This window comes from Gouania willdenowi, chromosome 6 (genome assembly GCF_900634775.1).
Source record: "Gouania willdenowi chromosome 6, fGouWil2.1, whole genome shotgun sequence".
In the NCBI taxonomy this organism is placed as follows: domain Eukaryota; kingdom Metazoa; phylum Chordata; class Actinopteri; order Blenniiformes; family Gobiesocidae; genus Gouania; species Gouania willdenowi.
The window spans coordinates 68574169-68602081 of NC_041049.1; the positions used below are offsets into that span (position 1 = coordinate 68574169).

At 38.8% G+C, this 27913-nt stretch overlaps 1 protein-coding gene across 4 annotated transcripts; it reads right to left on the reverse strand.

Annotated features, from left to right (window-relative positions):
• On the reverse strand, positions 1–26587 carry sin3aa (SIN3 transcription regulator family member Aa). 4 transcript variants are annotated; one of them, XM_028450295.1, is made up of 21 exons: positions 26529–26587; positions 19290–19509; positions 18982–19164; positions 17771–17877; positions 16028–16328; positions 14392–14640; positions 12975–13127; positions 12014–12169; positions 11439–11528; positions 9918–10036; positions 9616–9826; positions 8532–8648; positions 8199–8437; positions 7223–7406; positions 6569–7145; positions 5352–5521; positions 5084–5257; positions 4094–4186; positions 3026–3120; positions 2739–2931; positions 1533–1748 (listed from the first exon to the last, which is right to left on the reverse strand). In XM_028450295.1, the coding sequence occupies exons 2-21, from the start codon at positions 19476–19478 to the stop codon at positions 1533–1535; spliced, it is 3816 nt and encodes a 1271-aa protein (XP_028306096.1). In that variant the 5' UTR covers positions 19479–19509; positions 26529–26587. The 4 variants fall into 4 exon arrangements, with proteins under 4 accessions (XP_028306099.1, XP_028306096.1, XP_028306098.1 ...); XM_028450297.1 differs by lacking the exon at positions 26529–26587 and adding an exon at positions 24638–24683; XM_028450296.1 differs by lacking the exon at positions 26529–26587 and adding an exon at positions 23033–23229.
• Between the last annotated feature and the right edge of the window lie 1326 nt (positions 26588–27913).

The window sequence follows — 27913 nt, forward strand, 5'->3', positions numbered from 1 at the left end:
TTCAGTAGGCTACAAATGTCATTTTATTACTTTAAATAATGTCTAAATAAAGGGACTAAAGACATGCTTGTGTGACTTCCTCCAATATCAAAAATATGGCTGGCTGTGTGTGTGTGTGTGTGTGTGTGTGTGTGTGTGTGTGTGTGTGTGTTTATCCAGAGAAGAAAATAAACATCCGTCACAAGGTCAGACTGTGAATTAGAAGTTCAGCGTAGAAAGGAGTCCGACCATCACCACAAACATGTGGGGTAGTCATGAGTAAGATGGGGGGGGAGGGGGGGGCAGATATTTTTGTCACAATCAAGAAGAGGGAAAAAAATAATAATAATAAAAACTCAAAAGACCTGGATACAATTCCAACCCTTGAGGATTCTACTATAGAAATGAAAGGAGACATAAAGGAACACACAAAGTATATAATCAACTCCCTTTGGTAAAAACTGTAATAAATGGTCTTGCATTTGTCTTTTTTTTAATATATATATATGTATATGTATATATATACATACTAACTTTAGCCAGTCGTCACTAAAGTCCACAGTAAGCTTGGAAAGGATTACTAGTACAACAACACAGATCTGTCATAAAAAGTCTGAGACTATGTACAGTGTATTTACAGCAGGAGGTGCATGTGACATAACAAAAAACAAACAAACGTGTGTGTGTGTGTACGTACAGGCTGGTGTGTGTGTGTGTGTGTGTGTTGGCAGAGGGTATCCTTTAAAAAAAAAAAAAAAACAGAAAGGTTGACCCAGGGCAGCGAGGATTGTGAGTATTAATAGAATTAAATATAATATGTACAACACACGACACAGACACTGGAACACAAAGCTCTACAATTTTACACCTAACAGTGTTGTGAGGCGACTGTGTGTTGTTTTTGTTTATCGTGACATAGGATCTGATAGGGTTTGGGTTTCCACGTGTCTGTTAAAAGAAGAAAAAAAAGCCTTTTTGTCTGCTTTTGGTGACGACACATGATTTGTATAATTTTAGGCTGTAACAGGAATGTTAGAGCTCTCATACGTCACTCACACCTCTGGAACGCTGCCGTCTAATAAAATAATTGCACTTGTCCATCACATTGTTCTACAGAATAACCCTTTCAACCAGGGATGTCAGTGCCATGGGTTTGGAATAAAAGCTTCTTTATGGAGAACTTTCACCAAACCTCGGTTGGTGAAAAGGTAAAAAAAAAAAAGCACCGCTGTGTCCCGGCCCCAGGCTCACACGCTCCAAGCCCTGTTTAAACTACTACTACCAACCGCTCCAGAACAGTTCGTGACGTGGCTCTGATTGCTGGTTAGAGCTGGGATTGGCGCCCGGAACGTCACCGTTCCCAGGTTTTGGCACCAGAAGACCCTGTGGACAATGGGGCCCAGCTAAAAACGCTGGTAAAAAAACGAGTAATCCTGCCGCCCCGGGTGCAACACAAACACACACGGCAGATAAACAATTTGTGCTTCCACATCGATCTTTAAAAACACACGAGCAGCTCAACCCCCCCACACCACCCCCCAACCCCCCCTCGGTTATGAGCTGTATTTGACACGGTACTTGTTAATGTTCATGAAGTGGAGGACCTCGGGGTGGCGGGTGGTGCTGCAGGGCAACAGGCCCTCGCCGCCCTCGCCCATCAGCCACTTGTTGGTGTCGGCGTTCATGTCGCGGGTCACGTGATCCTGAGCCCACGCGTCCACCCACGCTTGGAAGCGATTGTGCAGCCGCGTACTCACCCTCTCGTGTGACTGTGGGGTGGAGAGAGCAGAAAGATGGTCATCATAGAGCCTCGATAGACGCTGTCCTGCATGTTTCAGACTCCAACACACCTAGATCTAATGGTGATGTCATGGTGCAGCTCTACAGAAAGCCTGATAACGAGCGACTCCTAACGATCAGATATGGTGGACCAACATCTAAACATGCAGGACAGAGGCTCTCTAGGACTGGACATGCCCCCCACCCACCGGTCTGCACATATTAACTTATAGAGTAACTAAACCCCTGCTTTCTCATGACCTGCCACTAGGAGGATAAATTAAAAAAAACACCTTGATTATGGGCGGGGCTTTTGGAGCAGTTAAGACACTCCCAGTCTATACTATAAAATATCCAGTGAACTATCTATGCTATGCTAACTAGCTGCTCATTAATCAATATACCTCTATTCACTCTTCTCTCAATCCAACAGATTGTAGAGCCCACAGGTGGGCTTTTTATAAAAGGGGCGGGGCTAATAATGCTTCTTTGTGACACAAGACGTCCCAAAATGTCACATGATCTTGTTCTCAGGTAATAGCAAAAATCAACTGTAATAGCCTGTTTCAACCCATAGAGGGCAGTCACTCTGACATTTTACAACTAAATACAACAAATTGAAATACTTTGACATACATTTGTATTCAGCAGAAAAAAGTGATTTTTGTGGTTTAGTTATTCTATTTTTTTTGTTGCATGTATCACTGTGTCCACTAACCAGTAAAATACATTCAACATGCCTCATATTTGACTTCAAATGGTCTAAGAAAATAATCAATTTGGCAATATATTGTGATACTTCACCATGTGATTATCGTATCGATCCAAAAAAACTTTCAAATCAATTTTTTTTAATTAAAAATCATATCGAGGCATGTAAATCGTGAATTGTATCGTATCGTCACATGTAATTTAAAGGTAAATATAATCCGTCTCCTGCTCTACTTTAGTCACAGTATTGACCCGTCTCTGGTACGTACCTGGTGAGCTCGCAGCAGGGCAGTGCGCCGATACATGTAATCCTCCGACTTAAAGACGTACACCATCTTGTACGAGTTCAGTTTAAACATGCACTCCATCTTCTCCTTTTCCATGGACTTCTTGCCTCCCTCGCTGGCCTCCTTGTCTATCTGCTCTCGGCCTTTCTGGTACTTCCTGATCCGTCTCAGGTTCCTGGTTAAGAGAGAGAAAAGATGTCATTGGAAAAGCAGATGTAATAAAATCATCTTAAATCGCTGACGTTCAATGAGTCGATGGTGAAACGGACCTGGGAAGAAAGACAGGCTTCTGTGCAAGATGTTCCCTCAACTCAGGAGTGGTGGAGTCTGGGTTTAAGTAGCGCCCGACGTAATCGGACCAACGCTGCAATTAGAGAGGGAGAGAAAAACACAAGTTGTTTAGTTTGAGGAAGTGGCTGATGGAATATGCATGTGCTTAGAAATAAACTACCAAAATGAAGCACGAGTCAGCAATGTCTTACTTTACACTTATTTTTCTGCTTTTTCTAACATTGATACAAACACTGAAAAAAAACACATTCCACATTTATTTTGAAACTGATTTTTAAAAACTGAAAGGAAAATGTAAAAAAAGAATAAAAAGTGATAAACTATTGATTATTTAATACCTTTGACCAGAGGTGGGCAATCTGAGCATTAGCACCGGAAAGAACAAAAAAAACAATTGTTTTTAATCATAATTTTTTTTGTTTTTGTGCATTTCTGTTGACTTTTTGTTATTTCTTCTGTAAAATATGTTTTTTGGAGTTAAATTGTGTATTTCTGTTGTCGTTTTGCTTGTTTGTTAGAACTGTGGGTTTGCAGAGTAATTTTTTTAGTGTTTTTCTTGTCTGTTTGAATAGTTTTGTTTTCATTTTCTGTAATTTTGTATATCATTTTGAGTCATTTTGTGTATTTTTGTAGTTGTTATTTGGTGTAATTTTGTGTATTGCTGTTGTTGTTATGTTCATTTTTGTATGTTTTTGTGCACTTCTGTTGTCCTTTTGTGTATTTTTGTATATCATTTTGAGTCATTTTGTGTATTTTTGTAGTTATGTGTTATTTGGTGTAATTTTGTGAATTTCTGTTGTCGTTTTGTGTATTTTTTCTGTAAATTATATGTTTTTTTGGAGTCATATTGTGTATATTGTGTGTTCTGTTTTTTAGTACTGTGGGTTTGCAGAGTAATTTTTGGAATTTTTTTTGTTCTCATTATTTTGTGTATTTTTTGTGTTATTTAGCGAAATTTTGTATATTACTCTCGCCGTTTTGTTCATTTGTTCATGGCCAAGTATCTCATGACAGTTCCTGGGTTCATTAGCAGCTCACTCTCTCACCTCTGCCTCCATGGGCTCGTCGGAGTTCTCTTCCTCGGTGTCGAGCAGCTCCACACTCAGCTGCACTTGGCCTCGGTTTTTCAGAAACATCACCTGAGAAAACGTCAGCATTAATGTCAGCCAGAAATGTATTAAAGTATAAAGCAGTAGCACAGACCACAGATGCTCAGGATAAAACACACAGGTGCCTGAAAACGATGTTAAATGGTCGATTCAATCTTCAGTCCATGAAGGTGCAACAACAACAGTGAAAAGATGAATGTTTGAATTCTTTAGTAACAGACGCGTAAAGGGAGAATGGGTATGTTTGGGTCTTTTGGATTCAAGCCCACAGCTAAGGTTGTGTCTCTAACCCTTTGCTCATCACAATTAGGCCTGGGCAATATATCATGATTGAAGATATATCAAGTTTAATATTTTGGCGATCTCGAAAATGACAATATCATCTATATCGCGATATATCTACATATTAATTTTAACCTGTTTTAATTTATACAATAATACAGTACAAATCACATCAAACAAGTATTTACTATTATTCATAGAGTACAGTCGAACAGTGTCTTTCTTTACAATATTTCCATATTTCATATATACAGTATTTTATAGCTTATTTTGTATTAAAAAACTTGTTTTAGGAATCGCTGATTTCACTACTTCTCAGAACAGCATGAAAAGCAGTTAGATTCCTGACTACGTCCTAACCCCTAAACAAGCCACACTGCAGAACTCACTCACACGTGCTGTCCCTTAAAGGGGAAAAAGCCAACATATTTTGCAGCCGTTTGTTAATAAATGTACCTGTGTGGCATTTTTCATCAGCAAATTTAACCTAGAATTATCTTTCTGGTCAGACTTTATTGAGTTAAAATTATTGAGATTAATATCGTATATAGACATTTTGAGAAAAAATATGGAGGTATGAGTTTTGGTCCGTGTCGCCCAGCCCTACTCTCATGAGCTCTTCAGATGTTTCCCTGATGTGTTTACCTTGAAGCAGTTCTCGTCAGACATGACGTGCTCGGCTTTGCGTTGATAAATCGTCTCCACGGCGCATCTCGACGACTGCGTGGACAAGGTTCCCCCGCTGGCCCCGTTGTTGCTCTCGGACAGGTAAAGGTCCGTTACCTGGATGCAGATCTCATCGCTCACGATGTGCTGAAGCTAGAGGAAGGACAACGGGAGTAGGGAAAGACTGAGTGAGCGATTACTTCTCCTTAAACGACAAAAGTGGAGGAGAGAGGGAGGATAATTCTACCTGCCGGACAATGCTTTGGATGAGCTTGTCCATGGTGAATGCGATGTAGGCGTGAATAGTGAACATTTCCCTCAGTGAGTCCTCGTATTGGGAAGCTTCCATGTTTCCATCCAGGAGATTCCGGATCATCTCTAAGAAAGCCGAGTAATAATCCTCCACCTCAATCTCCACTGAAAGGAAGAGAAGAGCTTTCAAAGGCCGGTTCTTTAACCCAATGCTTCTCTAATGGGGGTACGTGTACCTCTAGGGGTACGCGATGGAACTACAGTGGGTACTGGATCGAGAGTGGAAAATTAACAAATAAAAGCATTAAAAATATGGGGATTTTAAAATGTTTATTTTTGTTTAAAAATGATAAACATGAACTGAAAATAGAAGGATCAGTCTTTGTCCCACACCAGGTGGAAGATGACCGGAAATAATAAAAAATATAGAAATAAATCTATTCAGGGAAACTAAATACCGTTTCATTCACTTATTTACAAAGTTAGATTCTTTAAAATGTGTCTTATCACTCTTTCATTCCAATTTAGGGTCACCAACACGTTGTCCACGGCCACCATGTAGGACCATGTGAGGGGCCCTAAAATCTGATTTACTTTCCAGGATTCAAACTTGCAAAGACAAATACATATGACAGATATAGTCAGCACTTAGTAGAGTTAAACATTGCTGCACGTGATAAAATTTTAGTATTGAATTACCATCTTTATATGTTTATTTTCACAAAAACATTCTGACCAATGTTTTTAAGTGCTGCAGATTTGGTGTATGTTAAATATAATATAATATAATATAATATATATATATATATATAATGGGTTCTCTTTAAAAAGCAAGGTGTATTTGCATAAAATATATATATGGTCTTGAAAGAATGAAAGAATTGCATAAATTGGGAGAAATAAAGTGTTGCATGTTGAAACTTAAACATTCTCTACCTTTTTAAGTTACTGCTAGTCTTCCAATTAAAGTGAGACCGTGAACATTTAGTATTTAACTGGTTGACATTCAGACTATACAGTACCCACAAAGTAGTTCACAGCTTCAGAAAGGTTGGTGACCCCTGGTTTAGATTAGTATTCTGAGCAAAATGTCGTATCTGGACAAAGCGGGTACTGAGATTCATAAATAAGAGAAGGGGGTACTTGAGCTAAACAAGTTTAAAAACCACAGCTTTAACCTAATGTAAAGTGTAAGGGGGCGTGGCTACTCACTGGGCTCCTTTAGGCGGAGCTGAATGGCTGGATTGTTGTTTTTCTCCCTTCTAAGCCCCAGCACTTCCTTCTCCCAGTCTCGTTCTCGCACGTCCTCCTCGATCTGCCGCTCCGCCTGCCCGTACAGCCTCAGCAGACGCGAGCACAGCGTCTGGTGCAGCCGCAGGAAGATGTACCAGTTGTTGTTGACGTAGAACAGGTTGTAGGCGTCGTCGCAGGAGCGCAGCTCCTGCGCCGCCATGTTGCTGAACAGCAGCTTGGACTTAGACGGGCTCCTGGATCCGGGGACACCGTTGTGCTTTTTGGAGACGCCTTCTTCTTGCTCCATCTCCTCTTCCTCCTCTTCCTCCTCCACGTCTGAAAGCTCCCCCCGCTGGGAGAACAGCATGTCGGGGATGAAGTGGTAGATGATTTGCTTGATCTTGTACTTGTCCTCCTTCTGAATGCTGGTCTGCCGCTTGACGTGGTGGATGATGAGCGAAGCAGCGTCCTCCAGGATCTGGTTGTCTTCGTAGGCCAGGGTCAGGTGGGGGCCTGTCGGTGGGGTGGCGTTCTCCTCTGATGCCTGCTCCTGCCGCTGGAAAGAAAAGCGTGTGTTTCAGCATTCACGTACAACGAGCACTTCAACACAGAACGGCTCTGATGAAAACCGACCTCATCGTAGATGCTTTCGATCTCATTCAGGAGCGACTTGGATCGAAGCACTTTGGTGTCGTTCTGTTTGAAGTTGATACCTTGATGGTCCAGAGACTTGAGGTAATACTTTTCATTCTGTTCTCTCCAGATCTTGTTGAAGCCTCGCTGAGCTTCCCGCCACTCTTCCTCCTTTGTCTTTAACCTGGGCCAGAGAACACAACGTTAAGATTCACACACACATGATGAGACTTAGGGATAGAAAGACTGACACTTAGACGATAAGAACTTAGACTTTTCTGAAAAGTATCCCAGGGGGAGGAGCTACAGAGTATATAAGCAGGGGTTCTAAATATTGTAAATACTCAGGGTTTTTTCTGCATTATAAATACACTGCAACACTGTCGGGAATGTGGAGCTGGAAATAAAATCAGCTAAATTAAAATTTCCCTTCGACTGAGTCATCATTTTTAATTCTTGGGAAGTGAACCCGTGACATATCACAACACTGAAAGCCACATTTTCAAAAATAAGTTTTAAGCTTTTTACTTTAACGGTAAAAAAGGTTCTTTTATCTACTTTAAGATCGAACACAGACCTTCTTTTAATTCCACAAATCATCTCAACATAAAGAGATTTCAAGAATAGGTTTTTCATTTGCATACCTCAAGAATCACAACGCAAACAGCAAAGTAAACTGAAAATGAGAGAACCAAGGCCTCACTATTAAAGCATTGTAATTGCATAAATTAACATTGATTCAAAGAATAAATCAATTAAAAATATATGAAAAGATTTATTTAGCAGTGCTTGCTTGCGTCATCAGATCTTGTTTTGGCGGGATGGTTTCAGTGAGTAAACCATCATTTGTGCTACAAAGAGGAGTGAAACAGAAATAGACCAAACAGGATTTCCTCCTGTTTGGTCTATTTCTGTTTCACTCCTCTTTGTAGCACATGAAGCTGGTGTGACAGCACAGTGCTCGTGCATGTCTCACCTTTTCAACACGATGGGGACAGAAACAGCAGGATTCTTCTTCAGGCCATCCATGATGTCGGGCGACTTGTCTCCGTATATCCTTTGGATGGCTTTGCGATGGATGACCTCCGAGGAGCCGCCCAGCGTGTTGTCCAGACGGAACTTGGGCTGCTCTTCTGCAGACATGCGTGATAATTTCCGCTGCACTGTCTCCAGGACTCGGATGGTAGCCAAGTTTGTCTCGAGAACGACGTCCAGCTATGTGGAGGAGAAAATACAAGTTTGCCAAAGGTTTCTTAAATATTATCCACCAGATTTTCTCGATATGGCACCTGCATGTCCACCCTCTTACCTCAAAGCGCTCGTCCTCACACCTGTAGATGTGCTCCTCGTACTGAGTCTTCTTGGAGCTGACAAACGTGGAGTCCTCAGACCAGGACGGGAACGAGACCCAGGTGTCGTTTAGGACCTGAAAACAAAACAATTGAGTCATTAGCTTTAAGGCAGTGGTCCCCATCCCCTGGGTCGTGAACCATTAAGTACAGGCTGCAAAAAAAAAAAAAGTTACAAGATTTTTAATTTTTTTTAATTCAATTTCTATGTAAATTCCAGTAAATGTGTTTTTAAAAATTATCACTTCCATTTTGCGCTCACACTTTATGTCGCGGTATTTGATTAGTTTCCGTTGCCACGGGAAACGTATTTACTATGCAGGACATGTAAGGAAAACACCCACGAGACCGACACCCAAACACAAGCACCACCAACACCACGCTACTCTTATACCACTAACTGCTATACGTGGGTTGAATCTAGGTCAGTGTTTCTCAAATGGGGGTGCGTGTACCACTAGGGGTACACGATTGCATTACAGGGGGTACTTGAGAGAGTGGAAAATTAACAAATAAAATATCAGTCTTGCTCCCACCTCAGGCGTGAGATGACTAGAAATAAATCTCTTCAGGAGCCACCAAATCAGTGTTTTTCAACCTTGGGGTCAGGACCCCATGTGGGGTCACCTGGAGTTTAAATGGGGGTGCCTGAAATTTCTGGAATAGTAAAATAGATGTTTTAAATGGTTAAATTGTTCTTTTTTTTTTTTTTAAATTAAAACAACACAATCTTTAACAACTGTATTTCGATACTTTCACTATGTGAAATATAAATTTAGTTCAACTAAAAAAAATTCTGGGACGCCAGAAATTCTTGCTATTAAAATGGGGTCACCATCCAAAAAAGTTTGGGGACCACTGCGTAAATACTGTTTCTTTCCCCTTATTTACAACATGAGATTCGTTAAAATGTGTTTTATCACCCATTCATTCCATCATTATGCTTTATAACTGTTTTTAAATGGTCTTCCTAGCTCAATGTTGTAGTCGGACAATAGGGGGCACTAGTTTGAGAACCACTGATCTGAGTAACTGGTCCCTCACCTCTTTACAAAGCGGCGTTCTCCCCGTGCACTTGGGCTGCTGGTAGCTCTTGGGCAAGGCTCTGTAACTGAACCCCAGCCTCTTACACGAGGCATAGTCGATCTCCATGGCGATGCCCTCAGTGGCTCGTTCCTTGGGGTACGTCTCAAGGTGGGACATTTCTCGATATCCCAGGAAGTTTTTGAACCAGTTGAAGAGCTCAGGGAATTTTCTGTAAATCATAAACACATCTATAGTTTAGACATCTACGCATCACGCTGCAGATCTACCGACACTCTGACGGAGATTTAAAGCCAACTCACCCTAAAAATGGCACCACCAGCTGGACCAGCTCAGCCCTGGAGATCACCTCCTGGTTAAAGATGACCAAGCAGCGCAGGAAGTTGTCATAGGCCTCTGTACTTCGCAAGGCTTTACGAACCTGAAATTAAAAACATTAGAGCATTAATTATTGTTTTAATCCAGACAAATATTTAGCACAAGTAAGAAGTACTAAGTAATTTATTTATAAAGCGCTTTTTGCAGATAAAATCACAAAGTGCTGTACAGATCTGTGGTAAAAATACAAGTGCAACATCATATCAATGGGTGCATAAATAAGCAATAAATAAGAGCAGCAACATTAAAGGATAATAAAAATTTAAAATCCAGTCCACACAGTTGAGCTCCCTGAGAGACTGGTGTAGGTTATTCCAGAGTCTGGGAGCTACAGCCTGGAACGCCAGGTCTCCTCGGGTTTTAAATTTCATTTTTGGGTCTTTAGGAGACCCTGACCTGAAGATCGAAGGCTTCGACCTGATGTGTAAGGGCACAACAAATCCGTGATATATTTAGGGGCCTGACCATGTATCGCTTGGAACGTAAGTACTAATATTTTGTACTGTTTTCGAAACTTAACTGGAAGCCAGTGCAGAGTAGAAAGAATGGGGGTAATGTGGGATGTTCTAGTTAGTTAAGTCCAGTTAAAAGTCTGGCAGCAGCGTTCTGTACGATCTAGAGTCTGTTTAAGGTCGACTTAATAAAACAAGTAAAAAGAGAATTACAATAGTCAATGCATGATGATATAAATGCATATACTGAAACAATAACGTATTTGTTTTCGGTACTTTTAAGTTTTTTTTTCTTGTTTTTTTTTTTTTAAGAGTTTTGACAAAATATATTTTCCAGCTTCTTAAGGCTGTAAATCGATGGGAAACACTGCTCAACTTTGAAGTGTTAAACAAAGGCTAAATCAATGCTAGTATATAGTAAACATCACACACCTTTGAGAATTCTCTGTACACGTCTTCTGCTTCTTTGAAATAAATAAACTGGTCTCTACAGTGTAGTTTTATTCTTTTTGGTGTTACAATGAAGGAAGAAGTTTTTATATAAACTATAAACTAGCATTTCTTTGCTAAATCCGGCATGTTTACATCACTGTATTGTGTATGTTCATTATTGTCCCTCTCAAAAATTAATAAAACTAATACTAATAATAATACATTTTATTTATAATGAACTTTACATTTAAAACAATTCTAAAAGTGCAACAATGGGTGCATAGGAATAAAAGCAGGTTTAAAAATATAAAACAGAAAGTGAGCCGTAAACTGTATCATTTTATATTCAGACTAATATTTTGTGTTTCAAAGAACAAAAAAAAAAAAAAAAACAGAAATCAGATTTTGTAGCAATAACCTTAAATATTTGTCAACCCATTTAATTAATTTCTCAACATTACAAGTACGAGTAAGACTTCATTTATATTTTATATTATAAGTTCAGTAAGATTCTCTGTGACAGGATAACGCTTCAGCATTAATTGTGTGAATTAGCCTCACCTTCTCAAAGAACAAAGCTTCTGTGCCGACTCCATGCTTGCTGGCCTCGGCCACGGACGGATCCTTCAAACTCATCAACTTCGGCTTCTTCTGCAGCAAAACCATAACAACAATAAAATAGACAACGATCAGAAACCACATATTCAATAACAAGTTTGGATGAACTACGGCCGGGCCCACGGAACGTCTTACCTTACCTTTGAAACAACATATCACACGACTATGTTCACAAAAATTTGGAAATGACTGGAAATGGGGTAATGGGCCCCATTTATATATTGGTATGTAGTAATGATTCGATACCACCAACCGTTGTAATAGTTGACTCGCAAATAAATGAGTTTTTTTTTTCTTTTGGGGCCCCAAATCAAAAATCGGGCACCGAGTGTCGATGCGTACACATTCATAGATTATAGCTACCAAATCTCAGCTCGATCCATTAACAAATAACAGATGAGTAGTGATTTTAACTCGTTTACACAACAAGAGAAAAGAAGAAAGTCAGTGGTGTTGTGAGTCCAGTAGCCCGTCCTAAAAACAGCATGGAATATTAATTAGTAATAATACGCCTGTACCTTGACTGGGGGCGTGGATCCCGGAGTGGGATGGCGTCGGATCTGGCAGCCGTTCTGATTGGGCCTCTGCTTGTTGTTGAGCTGGAGTTTTTTGGCGGTGCCACCGTGGTCGTTCCGTACAGACTCCGCCTTCTCAGCCGTGGTTTTACTGAGCAGCTAAAGTAATAAACAGGTTTGAGTTGGGACCAACATGGGGGGGTCAATAACATTTTTTCAGTCTTTCAGTTTTCAATTACCCATGTTCAATGGCAACTGAATTACAGTGACCACCATTTTCCCCCAATTACAATTTTTTTTTATCCTCAGAAAGCCAATTACAATTACGTTCTCAATTACTAAACAAATAAATAACTTAATAAAATCTAACTTTGACCCTCTTGGTTAGCTTTCTGTTAGCATCTTTTATGCTAATGGATCCTAAATCAGCTGTAAAATACACTAAAAACAAATATATACTATCATCTAATTTATTTCCTATCTATTGGTTACCTTGTTAGGCTTCCTAATGAATAAAAATATAGGTTTTTAATATTTTTGGTGTCGTCATCTGAGTTTTTTTGTGTCAGTATTCTCCTCGATTTCAATTATTATTTTTTATTTTTTAAATGGTAAAATGTGGGAAAACTTGATATGAAACATATTTTAATAATTATTAACAACATATGTGTAGAGATGTACATAAAACTGTAACATTCTTCCCAAGTTTAGCGTTAAATTATTATTGACAATTTTTATAGGATTTTCATTCACATAAAGTCAATTATTATCACATTTTTAAAATTACAATTACAATCATAATTACGCCATAGTTGTAATTAATTATCAATTACAATTATACCCTGGTTGGGAGACAAATACAACTTCTGAGCAGGAATATTGAACAGTATTGCTTATGTCCAAAATATTAATAAAATCATAATCCAGCAGTGTTGACTGGGCCTGTGGTTGTGTATGAACTCACCACTGAGCTGTTGGCATCTGGCAGAAACTGTCCAAACTCTGACAGAAGGTCCTCTTGGTTCTTAAAGAGTCGTGCTACCTGAGCATACACCTCCTGTTCAGTCAGGGCGGGTGTGTAGTTGCCCCCCGCCTCTTTAGCGTTGCGTTGCTCTTTCTGATGAAGATAAACACAAACAAATGTAAATAAGGACACTGTATTCTGGTTGAGCTGTAGTTTGGTGACTCTCAGTTTGAGAATTATGGAATTATTCACTGTAAGACTTTGAAATGTTACAAAAGACGTCTTGAGAAGTTTTTGATTGCATGTAACTCGCTTTGTGGTATATTTCATTTTTGTTCAATCTAAGCTTTTATTATTGGATGAGTATTCTGTTGAATTATTGACACTGAGGTATTAACAAACCCTTTATAATAACATGTTTTTATTGAATCTTGTCATATGTTTAGTAATTTTAACCATTTGTCTTAGGTTATCTTTAATTTTTTTAAATATATATCAGTCAGGGTTGGGGTCAATTATAATTGTTATTGCGTAATTGATATAATTACAATTATGGTGTAACTATAACTGTAATTTTCAAAATCTGTTCCTGTCATAAACTTTGTAATTGTCATGAAAATTCTAATAAAACTGACAATTATAATTTAACGCTAAAACTGGGGAACCATGTTACAGTTCTATGTACAGTTCTACAAATATGTAGTTAACAATAACCAAAATATGTTTCATATCATGCTTTCCCCATTTTAAAATATATAATTCTAGGAGTATACTGACACAAAAAGGCTCAGATGCCCACAACAAAAATATTAAAACCCATATTTTCATTAATTAGGAAGCCTATCAAGGTAATGCAAAGATAGGAAATAAATTAGATGATAGATATTTGTTTTTAGTATATTTTAGAGCTGATTTAGGACCCGTTATTATAACAGATGCTAACAGAAAGCTAACACAAGAGGAAGATTAACTTTTATTAGGTTATTTATTTCAGGCTCAGTTATTGTGATTAATTGTGATTGAACTTTAGTAATTGAGAATGTAATTGTAATTGACTTTCTGAGGATAAAAAATAATTGTAATTTAATTGTAATTGGAAAATATGATGGTCACTGTAATCATAATTGAATTGTAATCAAACATGGGTAATTGAAAACTTAATGGTAACTGAAAAATGTAATTGATCCCAATCCTGATGCCGGTATGTATGTATGTATATATATATACACAGTATATACTGTATATATATTTTTTTTAATTTAAGTTCTGTTGTTTTTGTCAGTGCTTTACGGATTACTATTTAAGCTCTTCGAGCTTTCTGCCTTTTCCTGCACTGTTTATCCATCTCTTATATGATAATGTGTTATATTCTGTAATTGTGCAAAATAAATCAAACAAAAAATAAATAAGTGCTGACCTGGTACGTGTGCAGGATCTCCAGGAAGGCCTTGTAGATGTCCGGCTGACCCTGGAAGCGGTTCTTAATTTTATTGACGTAATTGATGGCATGGTTGAACTCCACAGGTTGGTTATTTTGAATGGGAAGGCCAGTTGGGGTGCTGCTGAGGGGTGGGTGGAGCTGCATTGGCGGGGAGCGAGGAGAGGTGTAGGCAGGGATGGACGGACTGCTCTGGCTGCTCGGTGTCAATGGCAGTGGCTGAAGGGGCTGCAGATCAAAGTGTTACAACAGGGTTCCTACGCTTCAGTCAAATTAAATTCAAGACTTTTTAAAGACTTTTTAAAAGGGATCCTCCACTGTTTTTACAAATGTGGCCTAAAACCTTTGAAATGTCCTCATTAGAAGATCTATGCCTAACAAAACACATTATTTTGCACCATATTTGTTTTATTAACTTTTTAAAATGGGACTACTTTACCCTGTGCGCCTCCATGTTGAAATGACGTCATTGATGACGTCTTACGCCTCTTTTAGACCATTGAGTTCTATAGGAGGTGAATCATTCAGGATCATTTAGCAGCTTTTTTACTCAAAATGACAACTTGTGCTGCTTTGGGTTGCTCTAAAAATCAGTAAAAGGTAAAAAAGTCAATGTAAACCTCTTTTGTTTACCAAAATTTGATAAACAAAATCCGTGAGCCCCCGTGACCACAGCGGGCGACAGTTCCCACTTCCAGAAGAAGAGCTCTGTGCATGTAAACACAGGCAACCAGATCCACCGCTGCTCATTAATGTCGGCCCAAGTTGAAATTGTCTGCTGCAAAGAACCGGTGTTCTTGTCAGAAATGGTTGAAGGTTTGGTTTCATGGTTTAAGTCTGGATTTTTTTTTACTTTTATTGAGTGAGCGCACAGGCTCTCAAACGGTAAACTAGTCCCATTTAGTTAATGAAACAAGTACGGTGCAAAATAATGTGTTTTGATAGACATAGATCTTCTAATAAGGACATTTCAAAGGTTGTAGGCCACATTTGTAAAAACAGTGGAGGATCCCTTTAAAGCTATTTGAAATTTTAATTTAAGACCAACTTCACAGTGAACACAATTTGGGGAAAAAAGCCACATCAATTCCATAAGGTTAGGGCCAATTTTTTTCGGTGTCAAGTGTAGACTGGCGGCCCCCAAAGTAAAAACACAAAAATACACAAAAAAATAGGCTAAAATAATCAAAACCACTCAAAAACACACATGATGATTACAAAAATAGCCAGAAATCTATAAAACAACAACAAATATACAAAAAATGAAAACCATTAAGAAAAATATTCATAGGACAGGCAATTTTCATTTACATTTCCCCATGTTGTAAAAAGAGTCCCACTGCAACTGATTTGTAGTTGGTTCCTCTGTCGTGATATTGAGGTAAATTATATATTTTTGTGAGACTAACTACAATCATAAAATCTTGCTTATTATGTGTTAAAATGTAAGACTTTTGAAACATTGATTTAAGACATTTTAATGACAATTGAAATCTTTTTTTTTTTTTATTTCATTCATTTAATGCATTTTAAGACTTTTTAAAAATTTGTGGGAACCCTGTAAAGGGAGGTGTCAACTTTCTGCACAGCGGTGCATTCAAACTGGTGCTCTTACCTTGCTCATCTTGGCAGGGGTGGGCTGGGTCAGGAGGGGTGGGGCGCTGGTGGTGGTGATGGCAGGGGAGCAGAGCTGTGGTGGATGTTGGGGGGCAGCGCCCGTGATGGGGATGTTCTGAACTGAAATGCCGTGAGGGGTGATGTGGTGGATCTGACCAGGTGTGGTCACGTTGACCAGGTCATTGGTCTGGACTTCAATTTTGTAGCCGGGGGGCAGGAAAGTGTTAAAGCCCATGATGAGGTCGGGGTGACCTTTGAAGAGCTGCGACACTCTGCTGATGACCCCAGGAGTGTCAATACTGAAACAACAACAACAAACACAAGGGGTCAGACGAACTCCTGAATGGAAGCAGATTAGATTGAATGTCACTATAAAAGCGGCACGTGATTGGTCAATATAGTGAAGGGGAGGGGCTACACACACAGCATGGTGAACAGAAGTCAGGAGGAGCGAGTGAGAAACTTGGCACTACACGTATTCACACACACAGAAAACACTGTGTAAATATGAGCTTGTTAGTTCATTTGAGGGTGAGGGAAGTGAGTGAAATAAAAGTTTAGTTATGTTTTAATGTGATGGACAGTTCCAGAGAAGAGTGTACACTGAGCAATCTAAACATTTCACATCACACAGGCTCCATAAACAACCCACAGTTCTCCCGCCCCTGTCCTCCCATGTTATATGTGATTGTCTTTTCATGTTTCTATGGACGGGATGAAACTGAAATGAAATGTCGTTGCTCTATAACATGTGCAATGACAATATAAAGCTGATTCTAATTCTAAACAACCTGCACAGACACTGGCGAGCAGGCCATCCTTCAGTGACACTAACTGGACCTTTAGTATTTCACCATTCATTATTGTAGCACCATATAGCACTTGCTATAATGAATGCTTTAAATAACTATTATTTTTGATTGATTACTTGAGAGGGGCGGAGCTACGGACACGAGATGTTGCACTGACTGTACACCGAACAGGAAGTAGGGAGAAGGAGGAGTAAAAAAAAAAAAACAAGTTATTTAGGGACTACGTGGTAAAGGTGAGGAAAATGAGTGAAAGAACATGGAGCAAAGTTTAAAAAATCATAGATCGTACATTGAGTTTACAGACATTTCATTTGAAAGTTTCATATTCTGTTAGGAATAAAAAAGATCAGCAGCTTGTATGAGTGAACTTTTAAAGCAGACACGGGCAACTGGAGGACCGGGGGCCACATGTGGCCCTTGGTCTAATTTTGTGCGGCCACCAAAACAAATCCCCAAAAATTGTATTTCAATAAGTTGGAAGCAATATAAATCCTGACATAATACACAAAACAACTACCAAAACACAGAAATCGACAACAAAATGCACAAAGAACACAACACATTCCAAACAAAAACACAAAATGACAACAAAGACAAACAAACACTTTAAAAAATGACTACAAAAACAACACATTACTGAATAGCTCCAAAAACACACAAACCGTCATCAAAAAATTGCATAAATGACAAGAGAAAATAGAAAACTACAACAAAAATATAGAAAGTGATCCCAAAAAATGCAGAAAATGACAGAAAAACACACAAAATTACAACAAGAATACAATAAAAAACACACATAATGGCCATTATTTTAAATGCTGACATGAATGTTGATATTGTGGCCCTCAGATCAGATACAATCACAATTTTGTGGCCCCCACTGTAATAGAGTGGCCCATCCCTACTTTAAAGAATTGCCCCAGTCTCACCTTTGCGACTTGAACTCCTTCATAATGTCCAAAAAGTCATTGTAGACCTGAGGCTGGTTGCCAAACTGCAGTTTCACTTGATCCAGGTAAGACAAAGCGTCTTCCACCTAAAGACACAACAGAGACACTTAAATAGATTTATATTTAGAGTCTAATGTTAGAGCAGTGTCACTGCTGCACAAATAACCTCCTGACCACATGACCACACACACTGTCAACAACAACAATCACTGGTCTTCATTTGATCTGACAAAATGCTAACAAACAATTAGCTTAGCATTGAACACATGTTTGCACATGTAAGGTTTGGTTGCTGGAAGGCTTTAATTATCAAGCCTAAGACCAGAAAAACAACATTATATTACTGAGGTTTTTACCTTCAGCCACTGTTAGAGGACAGCATCTTTACATTTGAAAATCAACCTAGGGTCAAACCTCTCATTTCCTGCTTCACAAATAAGAGCCATTTTTTCAAAATAAAAGTGTGGAAAAAATAAATAAATACATAAATAAATACCAGCTGTTTAAGGGATTATATTCTTTGTAATTCTAGGGTCAGAAATCTTTAAGAGCTAATTGCAAGGATGTCAAACTCGTTTTTAAACGGGCCACAATTTGCCCAGTTTGAGTTCGAGTGGGTCAGAAAATAATAATCCAAGTTTCTATGAATAGGAAATAATTGCAGTTTCCACAATAATGTTCCCAAGTGTATAATTTAGAGATGTAAACTGCTGCTTGCAGATCAAAGATAATCTTTAGTGGGAAATATATCACAAATACATCAGATTATGATTTATATTCTTTGTTTACTTTATAAATTCCACTGTCTAATAGCGTCTCACCTTCACGAGAACTGTATTACTGTAAATATTAAATTTGTACAATGTAGTTAAACTTTGCAACGTCTCATTTTTGCCGGGGTGGGGGGGTGAGATCAGCACAACACCGCTCAATGGAGACGCTAGCTTTATATCCAGACAAGCGCACGCTGATCGCAGGGTTTGCGCGTTCTCTGTTTCAGCCGCTTATTTGATTATATGAGTCTACGAATCACACGTGGTGTCCGCCATGTTGTAAACAAAGCTCTGAGCTGCTACGGGAAGCAGGAGGGTCAAATGCCATTGTGCCGCTGAACTCCTTTAAAACCTTTATTTTGTGAACCTTTTAATTTTATATCGCGAACATGCGTTACATTCCTAGTGCTAACTAACCTTAAGCCTCTGAAATTGTTGCTGGCCCTGTGCAGAGGTCTGAGGAGCCCCCGTGTGGCTGTGGCTCGACATCACCGTGGGCACGTGTGACTGGACTGCTGAACTGTGATGGTGGGACCCCCCGTGGACAGCTGGGCTCGGGGTGTGTCCGTGCCCGCCACTGTTCTGAGCCACGGTGGAAACCTGGAAAAGCACAGATTAAATTATCTTTGATGCTGGGGAATAAAATCAAATAAATGCCCCCCACTACAACATCATTCTGGAGTTGTAGCAGCAACTGCAGCATTGCAGAGAGAAACTGAATGTACCTGGTATCCCTGTGGGACGGAGTACTGGACGCCTGCTGTGGGCTGCATGGTGTCCGACACGGCCTCATACACAGCCGGGGCCGGTGCAGGGGCCAGGACACGGTGCTGGAAAGCCTCAGCGTTGCCAGCAAGGCGACGCTGCTGCTGGGTAGCAAAAACTGTTTCCTGATCCTCCAGACGCCGCTTCATTATGAACTCATACTCATGAGAGCTGTGAGACCTGTGAACCATAGAGCAGCACATTAACAAGGGAACAAATGTGTCTAGGAACTATCAGAATAACTCGTCCTTAACATAACTTAACCTTCTAATACACTGGTTCGGGGACACTGGTAGCACTGGTCTCTTACTAAAGAAGCAAAGCAACATGACGGTAAAGAAAAAGTCTTTAAGAAAACTAGGGTTTTTTTTTATGCTGAAAAGATCTAATAACTACCTGTACATCTTTCTAAATTTCAGCAAAATAACAAACAAAACTTTCCATGAATCATTAAAACACAGCTGACAGTAATTAAATACATTTCTTAAGCACATAATTATTAGTTTATTTGTTATTTTTAAGCTGAAAGACTCGGAAATGAGGGTGGTGGGTTGGAAATTTGACAATTTGACACTTACTGGTTTCAAGTCTTTATACTATGATACAAACCATTATTTCCAATGAGCCTTTTTATTATTCAGCTTTGACAAAAATTACTAAAAATAATGTGAGCGTAGTTCTAAAGTACTGATAAATTGTGGCATCAGAAGGAAACCACACATCTCTCTGTTCCACAGGATAAACTGGTCATTATATGGATGTTTTATCATGTGACGGTTTTGACTGTTCTGTGTGATATTTTTAATGTCGTCTTTTTAACATGTCTCATACACCACAAACTACAGTACAGACTCATAAAGAATAAGGTGACCAAAGTCTTGAATCCCCATATGGCACATGCGTCAAACTCAAGGCCTGGGGGCCAAATCAGCCCACAGGGGAAATTAAAAACAATAGAAAAAAAAAAAAGAAATCATTGTGTAAATTACCAAATAATTCAGTTGGAGATAGTTCAATCCCTTTGAACTCACAAATTTAATGAAACACAAATTTTAATGTTGAATGAACTCCCTAAAGATTTCCTGCAATTTCAGACAAACAATCCCACAAAATTGTCCTAAATTATACAAAAATTTGTCGCAAAAAAAAGAAAGAAAAGAAAATCGAGAAATTTTGAAATAAAGATTCCGCAGGGACTGCAATTTGTCAGTTATTGGGTGATACTAGGTCAATTCTGCCCCTTACTGCATGCACATGGTATTTTTTATTATCTATTTATTTTTAATTATAATTATTTAAAAAGTTAGCCCATTCAGCTCATTCTATGTATATCTTCATAACTGGAACTAAGCACAATAATAAATAAATATAAATAAACTTGTAAACATGCAGTAGGAACTATTCGCCTGTAAAAAAAAAAAAAAAAAAAAAAAAAAAAAAAAAAAAAAACAAATCCCCATTATACTCCGGAAAACAATAACCAGGAATAAATATTTGCTCCCTGGTAAAGATAGTAGCTCTAACAACCAGTACTGGCCTGTGTCTCCAAAACGTTTCCAGGTTTTAGTTTCTCCCTCATTTATTGTTTGAATATTGTTGGTGCCTTATATGCTATACATCAGCTATATGTGGAATTGCACAATAATGTTGAAATTGCTCCTCCCCTACCTAAATGATGTGGCCCAATTCAGTTTATATTTATCTGGAGACCCACTGGTGAAATTAAGTGGTAAAATAAACATGTGAAGATATTTATCTGGTATTGAAAAACCTGAACTGCTAAAAACGAAGGCTGCTGCTGACACAAGGGAAAATGAAGACGAAAGAGGATCTGAAAATAAGAAGAAATTGAGGAGTTTTAATACTAAATGGATGTCGGTTTCTAAGTGGCTGGTATTTGACCATTTGTTCGCCTTTAAAATGTGCACTATACAGTTTGTGGGGAGTGGGATTTGTTTACATTTGAAGAGCATACACGTTACCATAGCGCGATGTGAGCCCGCCCCCTCTTTGTTTACCCTTTGATTATGCTATATGTGTGCCACAGGCATGTTTATTTTTTTTATTTGCACTATACTGAGATGCTAAGGGAAGAGTTTTTTTTATTTTTTTTAATCGTAATGTTATTAAATACGTAGTTATCTGATTTCTTAATCAGAAAATGTAAGATACTGTGAAGTTGCTGTTGCACTTTTGCTTAAACCTGGGTTAAAGCTTGAAATTGTTTATACTGTTTATTTTGGGATTGTTCTATGCATTTTAACTCTTGAGGACAATCACAGCAATAAAGTTGTACTTTTGACAATATATCTGATGTCTGCAGTCATTTTTAAGTGCATTGAAAATATCGGAACAAAACTCCAATTTTTCTTTAAAAAAATCAGAGATTTTTTTTAAAGGCAAAATTTTTTTCTAACTTCAAACAGTGTTCCAGGGATCCAATGTTTATTTATTAAGTTATGAGAATATACTTTATAAAAGGTTCCCTTCTCCGACACATCCAACTTCCATATTGCATCTTTATGGCTGATTTCAAATGAAATATTTATATTTTTATCAGTTTAATGTATTTCTGCAATCAACTAAAATAAAAAAATAAAAAATATTTAAAGAAACATCAACGTTTAAATATATTCTGTGGCACTAACAATATAGTTTATTTTCGCTGCGGAAAAAAAATTGGCTGGTGGAAAATGTGGTTGGCTGCTAACTTTAAGCATCTACTAACCATGCTGGCTGCTGATCTATGGAGTTAATTTAAAGCCCCGCCCACCTACCATGAACCGATGCACAATATTCCTCAATGAACGTGAACGCATCCTGCAGCCCTCGCAGCCAATCAAACGCAGACACACTACGTCACCAGCGCAACAAACAGGTGCAGTTTGAACGTGGAACACCATCGTCTGCCATTCACAACTTCCTGGTAACAGCTGCGACTGAAAACAAGCCAGGGCACCTCACAGATATGATACCAAATAGCGTCTAAAAGTCTGCACGTTTGACCAAAGTGACACATAAGTGATAAACCGGATAGTCTGAGTGTTTCTAAACCAAGTGAGAAAATGTCCACCTTAACCAGTCGGAAGAACGCTACTGTATAAATATAAATAATGTCGACTACAACAGTGAGCTCAGTGACGCTACAGGCTGTACACACTGCTGTGTCTGTGTGTGGCCTAGCAACACAAGCACCGACCTCGAGTTACAGCGAAGCGCTTCCCCCCCACGCCCGCCATTTAGAGCGTGGTGCTCGGCTCCGCTCCGGCTAAAAACACCCCGGCTCACACAGGTAAGACCGGGAAGTGGCTGGTCGCCATGCGGACTCGTATTCAGGCAGAAGTTTCGCGTTTTTTTGAATTGTTATGAGAAACAACTTCACCCGGAGCATGTTTGTGTTATCGATAAGGGGCGGGTAGGCAGCCACATTAGCTGCTAGCTAATGTAAACAACATTAGAGTGCCCGTGCACCGTTCTGGGCTCGGAGGGAAGCACATGCAGCTAACCTTTAGCGAACTGGACAAGTGGCTAAACAAGGGCTATTACTAGCATTGTTGTAGCACATATGTGTCAGACATGTCCCGTGAGTAACTGGCTTGTAAAGACAAATTTTTCGCACAGATAATTCACTTCTCACGTCTGCTGGCGACATGTAGCGTTGCTAGCCGTGTTAGCTTTGCTGAATGAATCCAGTAGAACTCACCCCTCTCCCAAACAGAAGTTCACAGATCGAAATCCGCTATTTTTTTTTTTTTAATTCAAATGCTCCCGTTCTGACTGCAGAATATGCTGAAGCTCCGTAGACCTGGATAGTTACTTATCGGAGACTAATGGCTTTAAAATAATAAAAATGAAGCAGAGGGATAAAATGAAAATCTTGACCAAGAGAGGAAAACAATCTCCGATCGGTTAGATGCAGGGGGCGGGGTTTCTAACCTGGGATCCCGCCTACAAAGTAACGCTATTGGTAAGGTTGCACAGAAGGGGCGGGGTCAATGATTCTATTTGGTCATATTTCTGTCAATCATGGGTTTATTGCCGATCACGCCCATTTTGACTTGAGTGAGAGCGCGACGAATGTCAGTACATCACTGAGCACAGATTCAGACTATTATAATAATTAAAGACATTTCACCAGATTTTTGTCAAAACTATTCGGACAATATGTGTTTAGCTAAAGCGATTTATTGTAAAGTGCTAAATTATATCTACCCGTGTAATGATTATATATATATCAAAAGTTTAATATTTATGTGATTACACGTTCTTTTTGTAATGTTCATTGGGAGAATGTTAAAACAGGACTGGATTTCTGGTCAGCATTTTGGTTTTCTATCACTTGAGTTTGGTTTAAAAAGTTAAAGGTAAAATACTTTTTTTGTACAACTCAATTTAAAAAAGAAAATTCATTTATAAATGTAGATATTAAAAAAGAGCAGTGTTTGTCACATTTTTTGTAATGTTTAAAATATTTAAAAATAATGTTAAATTTCTTATATTCTTTTCCCCCGCCTTTATTTGATATGGGCGTCACAATTACATTAGTTAGACTGTTAGCACATGTGCTAATTTACGACACCTGTCCATAGGAGGCTTTTAAAAAGGTTAAAATTAACAGAAATAATAAGAAAGTAAGGATGAAATATGCACTGCACAAAACATTACAAAAAGAAAAGCAATATTCAAAGTTAAATACAGTCATTACTAGTTATACGGCAGTGGCAACACGGGCAAGCAAGAAACCAGGTAAAACTATTAATGTGAACACTGTTGTTTTGATTTTAGCCATTTTTTTAGTCCAATCTAAACCTGTGGTTAAGATTTTCCCAAATTACTGGATATTTGTCTTTTGAGTGAATCCTGAATGATTTTGGTTTTATTTTTATTTCTGTTTGGATCTTGATTGTCAATGTTGTGTATTGTTCATGTATTTTTTTTGTGTTTAAAGAAGAAGAAAAATTAGAGATCTAAAGAGGGTTTAAACCAGCTATTGACAACACATACTAGTTCGTTGACAAGTTTTAGTTTTATTTTATTGAGATGAATCACAACATTTTTTCAACCAAATTTCACAATCTGAAAGTGCAAGTTGAATGTCGCTTTATTAATGTACTATGTATTATCACCTGAAAAGTAGTAGTAGCGACTGGAAGATGCATTGGTTTTCTAAACTTTATTTTTTTGCAGTTACATTATTGATTTAATGTGATGTAATGCCACATGATCATGTGTGATATTGTAAGTTACAGATTTTTTTTGTGTGTGTTTCAATGCAGAGAAAATCCTGATGTCCAATTGAGTAACTTACTTGATTGTGCTGGTGTTGTGTCAGCCATGTCTCATGATGCAATTCCCTGAACAGCAAATAGGAGAACAAGATATATGCAGATTCTAACCACTTCCACCTGGAATGTTCTGAATATAAGTCCCATCAGTTATCAGGAAACATAATGTAACAATGTAAACTTTAGATGTTATGGCTGGTAATTGAACTAGTCACCACTGCATTGACACTCATAGTTGGGGAGTGCATTTGTTTTGGTATGAACAAAGAAAAAAAAAAGTTGTACATTGTCATTTAATGTCATCTATAACATAATTATTGTTCTTGCATGGTGATCAGGTGTGAATTCTGTGTCAAATACGTAAGCCATTCTCCCGTCAACTTGGAAGACTAAAATATAACTTGCGGTGGTATGATAATGAGATAAGGACATTTTGTATTTTGCACTGTACACTGTTAATACATTGTTGTTTCAAAAGTAGTGCATAAGAAATACAGATTTTTCACTAAAATGATAAATAATTGTGATTATAATTTTCATCAAAAACAATCGTGATTATTATTTTGTCCATAATTGTGCAGCCCTAGGGTGAAGGTAACTAGTAGCTTTTACTTTAAGCTAATTTTTACTTGTAGTTGAGTTTTTTATGTACGACTTATTTGTACTTATACTTGAGGAGGATATATTGGCACTCTTTACACGTCTGGATAATATATGTTTAATGTTTTCACCTCCTTCTTTGTCTGCATCTTGTTTTGAAATTCCTCGTGTAACCAGTGATTCATCTGTCCATCAACCCACTCATCCAATCGGAAACGGGCCTGACTTCTAGCCCCATCATTGGCCACTTTTCTGGAGGTTGGCAACACGTGACGTGGGAGGAGGGGACTCTGGGAGGCTCCGCCCATCAGATGAGTTAAGAGGGACCTCTGCAGCCAATCATTTTGCAGGTCCGTCGTTACAAATCCCCAAAAGGTGGAACTTCCAAAATAAACCATCGCCCACGACAGGCGGAGCCGCGACGCAAGCCCCGGGATTCCTGCCTCCTTCAGTCCAGGAAAAGAGGACCTAGCAGTGCTTCTCCTGGTCCCTCCCCGCACGGTTACTGAATATGTGCTCAGCAGCGTGCACAAACAGCACACAGAGCCAATGGAAGCTCGTCCCCGCTTTATATTTACGTCAAGTTTTCGTGCAAACGCACAGAACGCTCCCCCAGGATGGGTCTGCACTCCGAACAAAAGGACGCACGAAAACACGCACCGCGGACGCGTGCGCTGGACTCGTGCGGGAGCGAGCACGGGCATATTAGTGAAAGAGGCGACGGAAGCTCGAGCCCGGTCGTCCTTTCTAAACAACACCAAAGTCAAAGCGACACGGCTCCGTGTTTCCGTGTGGACACATCGGTTAAAAACAAAAACAGAAAAAAAAGGCAGAGCCACGCTACGCCATTCCCGCAACGCAGCTCAGCGCGCGCACAAACCCCATCCAATCAAAAGAGCACCACGCGATTAATCAATCGTAGCCTTTTGTTTACTTCAACGCCCAGGAGTAAAATGTCCAACCTGTCTCACCACTACAACACAACACCCCCCCACCCCCGATCCCCGATCCATGGGCAAACAAGCCGTGCACACACCGCTGCAGAGCCCGTGTCCAGGCTCCCCCTCCACCTCCGGGAAAACGTCCCAACAACCACACCACCACGTCCCGCTTATTACTCCTCCACCGTCCACCACGTTATGCTGTCTTTTACAAGCACATATCCCCCCCCCCTCCATACCTCAATCCATTAAAGCACGCACAATCTGCAACTAACCATAAAAATAAACCCCACCCCGTGGTTCACACACATCGCCCACCCGCTACAGACCCCACCAGTGTAAACATTATATAGTTTAAATAGCTGCTACATACCCAGGAAAAAGGACTCCTTACTCCGGATTCGTGTTTGTAACAAAATAGTTGGGCACGCCCCCCTCTGCTGCCATTGGTGTACACACTCTGACACGTCACTGCGCTTTGAATATGGCCCGCGAAAACCTCTGCATCATGCACTGGATATTGTCTGCCAGAGGTGGCAAAAAAGTACTAGTCTTCAGTACTCAGCAGCAGAGGTGACGAAGTACAAATACTTTTCCTGTCCTTCAGTAGTTTTTCCTGGTATCTTTACTTGAGTATTTGTTTTTTGGGGACTTATTTTTACTCCGTACTTTTTAAAAATTTTTTATAAACAAATATTTGTGCTTTCCACTCCTGACATTTTAAAAATGAGCTCGTTACTTTTAAAACCTTTGAAGATGACATCACAATGTAAAAAGATTTTGGTAATTTGAGCTTTTTTCTGTTAGGCAAGTCCCTTAGTTTTATGATTAACATTATCAAGTTTTTAAAAATATTTAACTCAGGGTTTAATTAAGCATTTGTATTTTAGCATTTTATTTACAAATGTTATCTATGAGTGCTAAATTCTCCAGGTGTTCATAAAGGATAACAGATTTAATTTATTCCCATATACCAGTGTTTTACACGTTCCTAAAAAAATTAAATATATGGAATTTGGTAACCGTCTTATTTTTAAAGGGACATTGGTTTTACTTATTTACTTAAGTACATTTAGTAGCATGTACTTTTTTTTTTTTTACTTAAGTATGGTAGCAACTTCAATAATAGTTTTTTTATTCAAGTATCTACACTTTTGCTTGAGTACTGGATTCTAGTACTTTACAAAGTTACAAATACTTTGTTAGTGTACTTTTCTTTGCATTTTAGCACAAGATTATTTTTAAGCAAATTTTAGCCATTCATAATAAAAAAAAAAGTGCTTCACATACAGATGATATGAAAGTCCCACATTTTTTCTCTGTTTATTGTGCATCTCAGTAGAATAAACAGAGAAAAAGTGTGGGACATGTTTTTGAAGCAATTTCTTGATTATGTATGGCTAAAATGTGCTTAGAAATAATCTTTTATGCTAAAATGTAAAGTTGTGTTCTAGAAGTATATCGGTGGTCCATCGTCTACTTCCAAGGGGCATTAAAAAAAAAAGACAGAATCATGGTGTTATGAACACTTTCTTTCCCCCTGATTTAAAGCGACAGATGTTAAGTGGGAACAGTTTATTACTAAGGATTGATGGCAACGTTTTTCATGAGTCATTGCATCATTCTTGTATTCCCGTTTTTCACATCCAGGGCCGTGGCCAAAGGATCTTATTCTAGATCATTCCAGGCAGAATAAAGCATCAAAATAAATATTGAAGATTGCACTTTAGTCTTTGCGTTTTGATAGTTTTCTAATGA

Excerpts from the sequence above, each read along its gene's own strand:
- sin3aa (XM_028450298.1), bottom strand. The coding sequence starts at position 19,478 with ATGAAGCGGCGTCTGGAGGATCAGGAAACAGTTTTTGCTACCCAGCAG. Across the intron at positions 12,170-12,974 it reads CAGATGCCAACAGCTCAGTG|CTGCTCAGTAAAACCACGGC; the intron begins GTGAGTTCATAC and ends TTATTACTTTAG. Across the intron at positions 8,649-9,615 it reads GAACGCCGCTTTGTAAAGAG|GTCCTAAACGACACCTGGGT; the intron begins GTGAGGGACCAG and ends TTTTGTTTTCAG.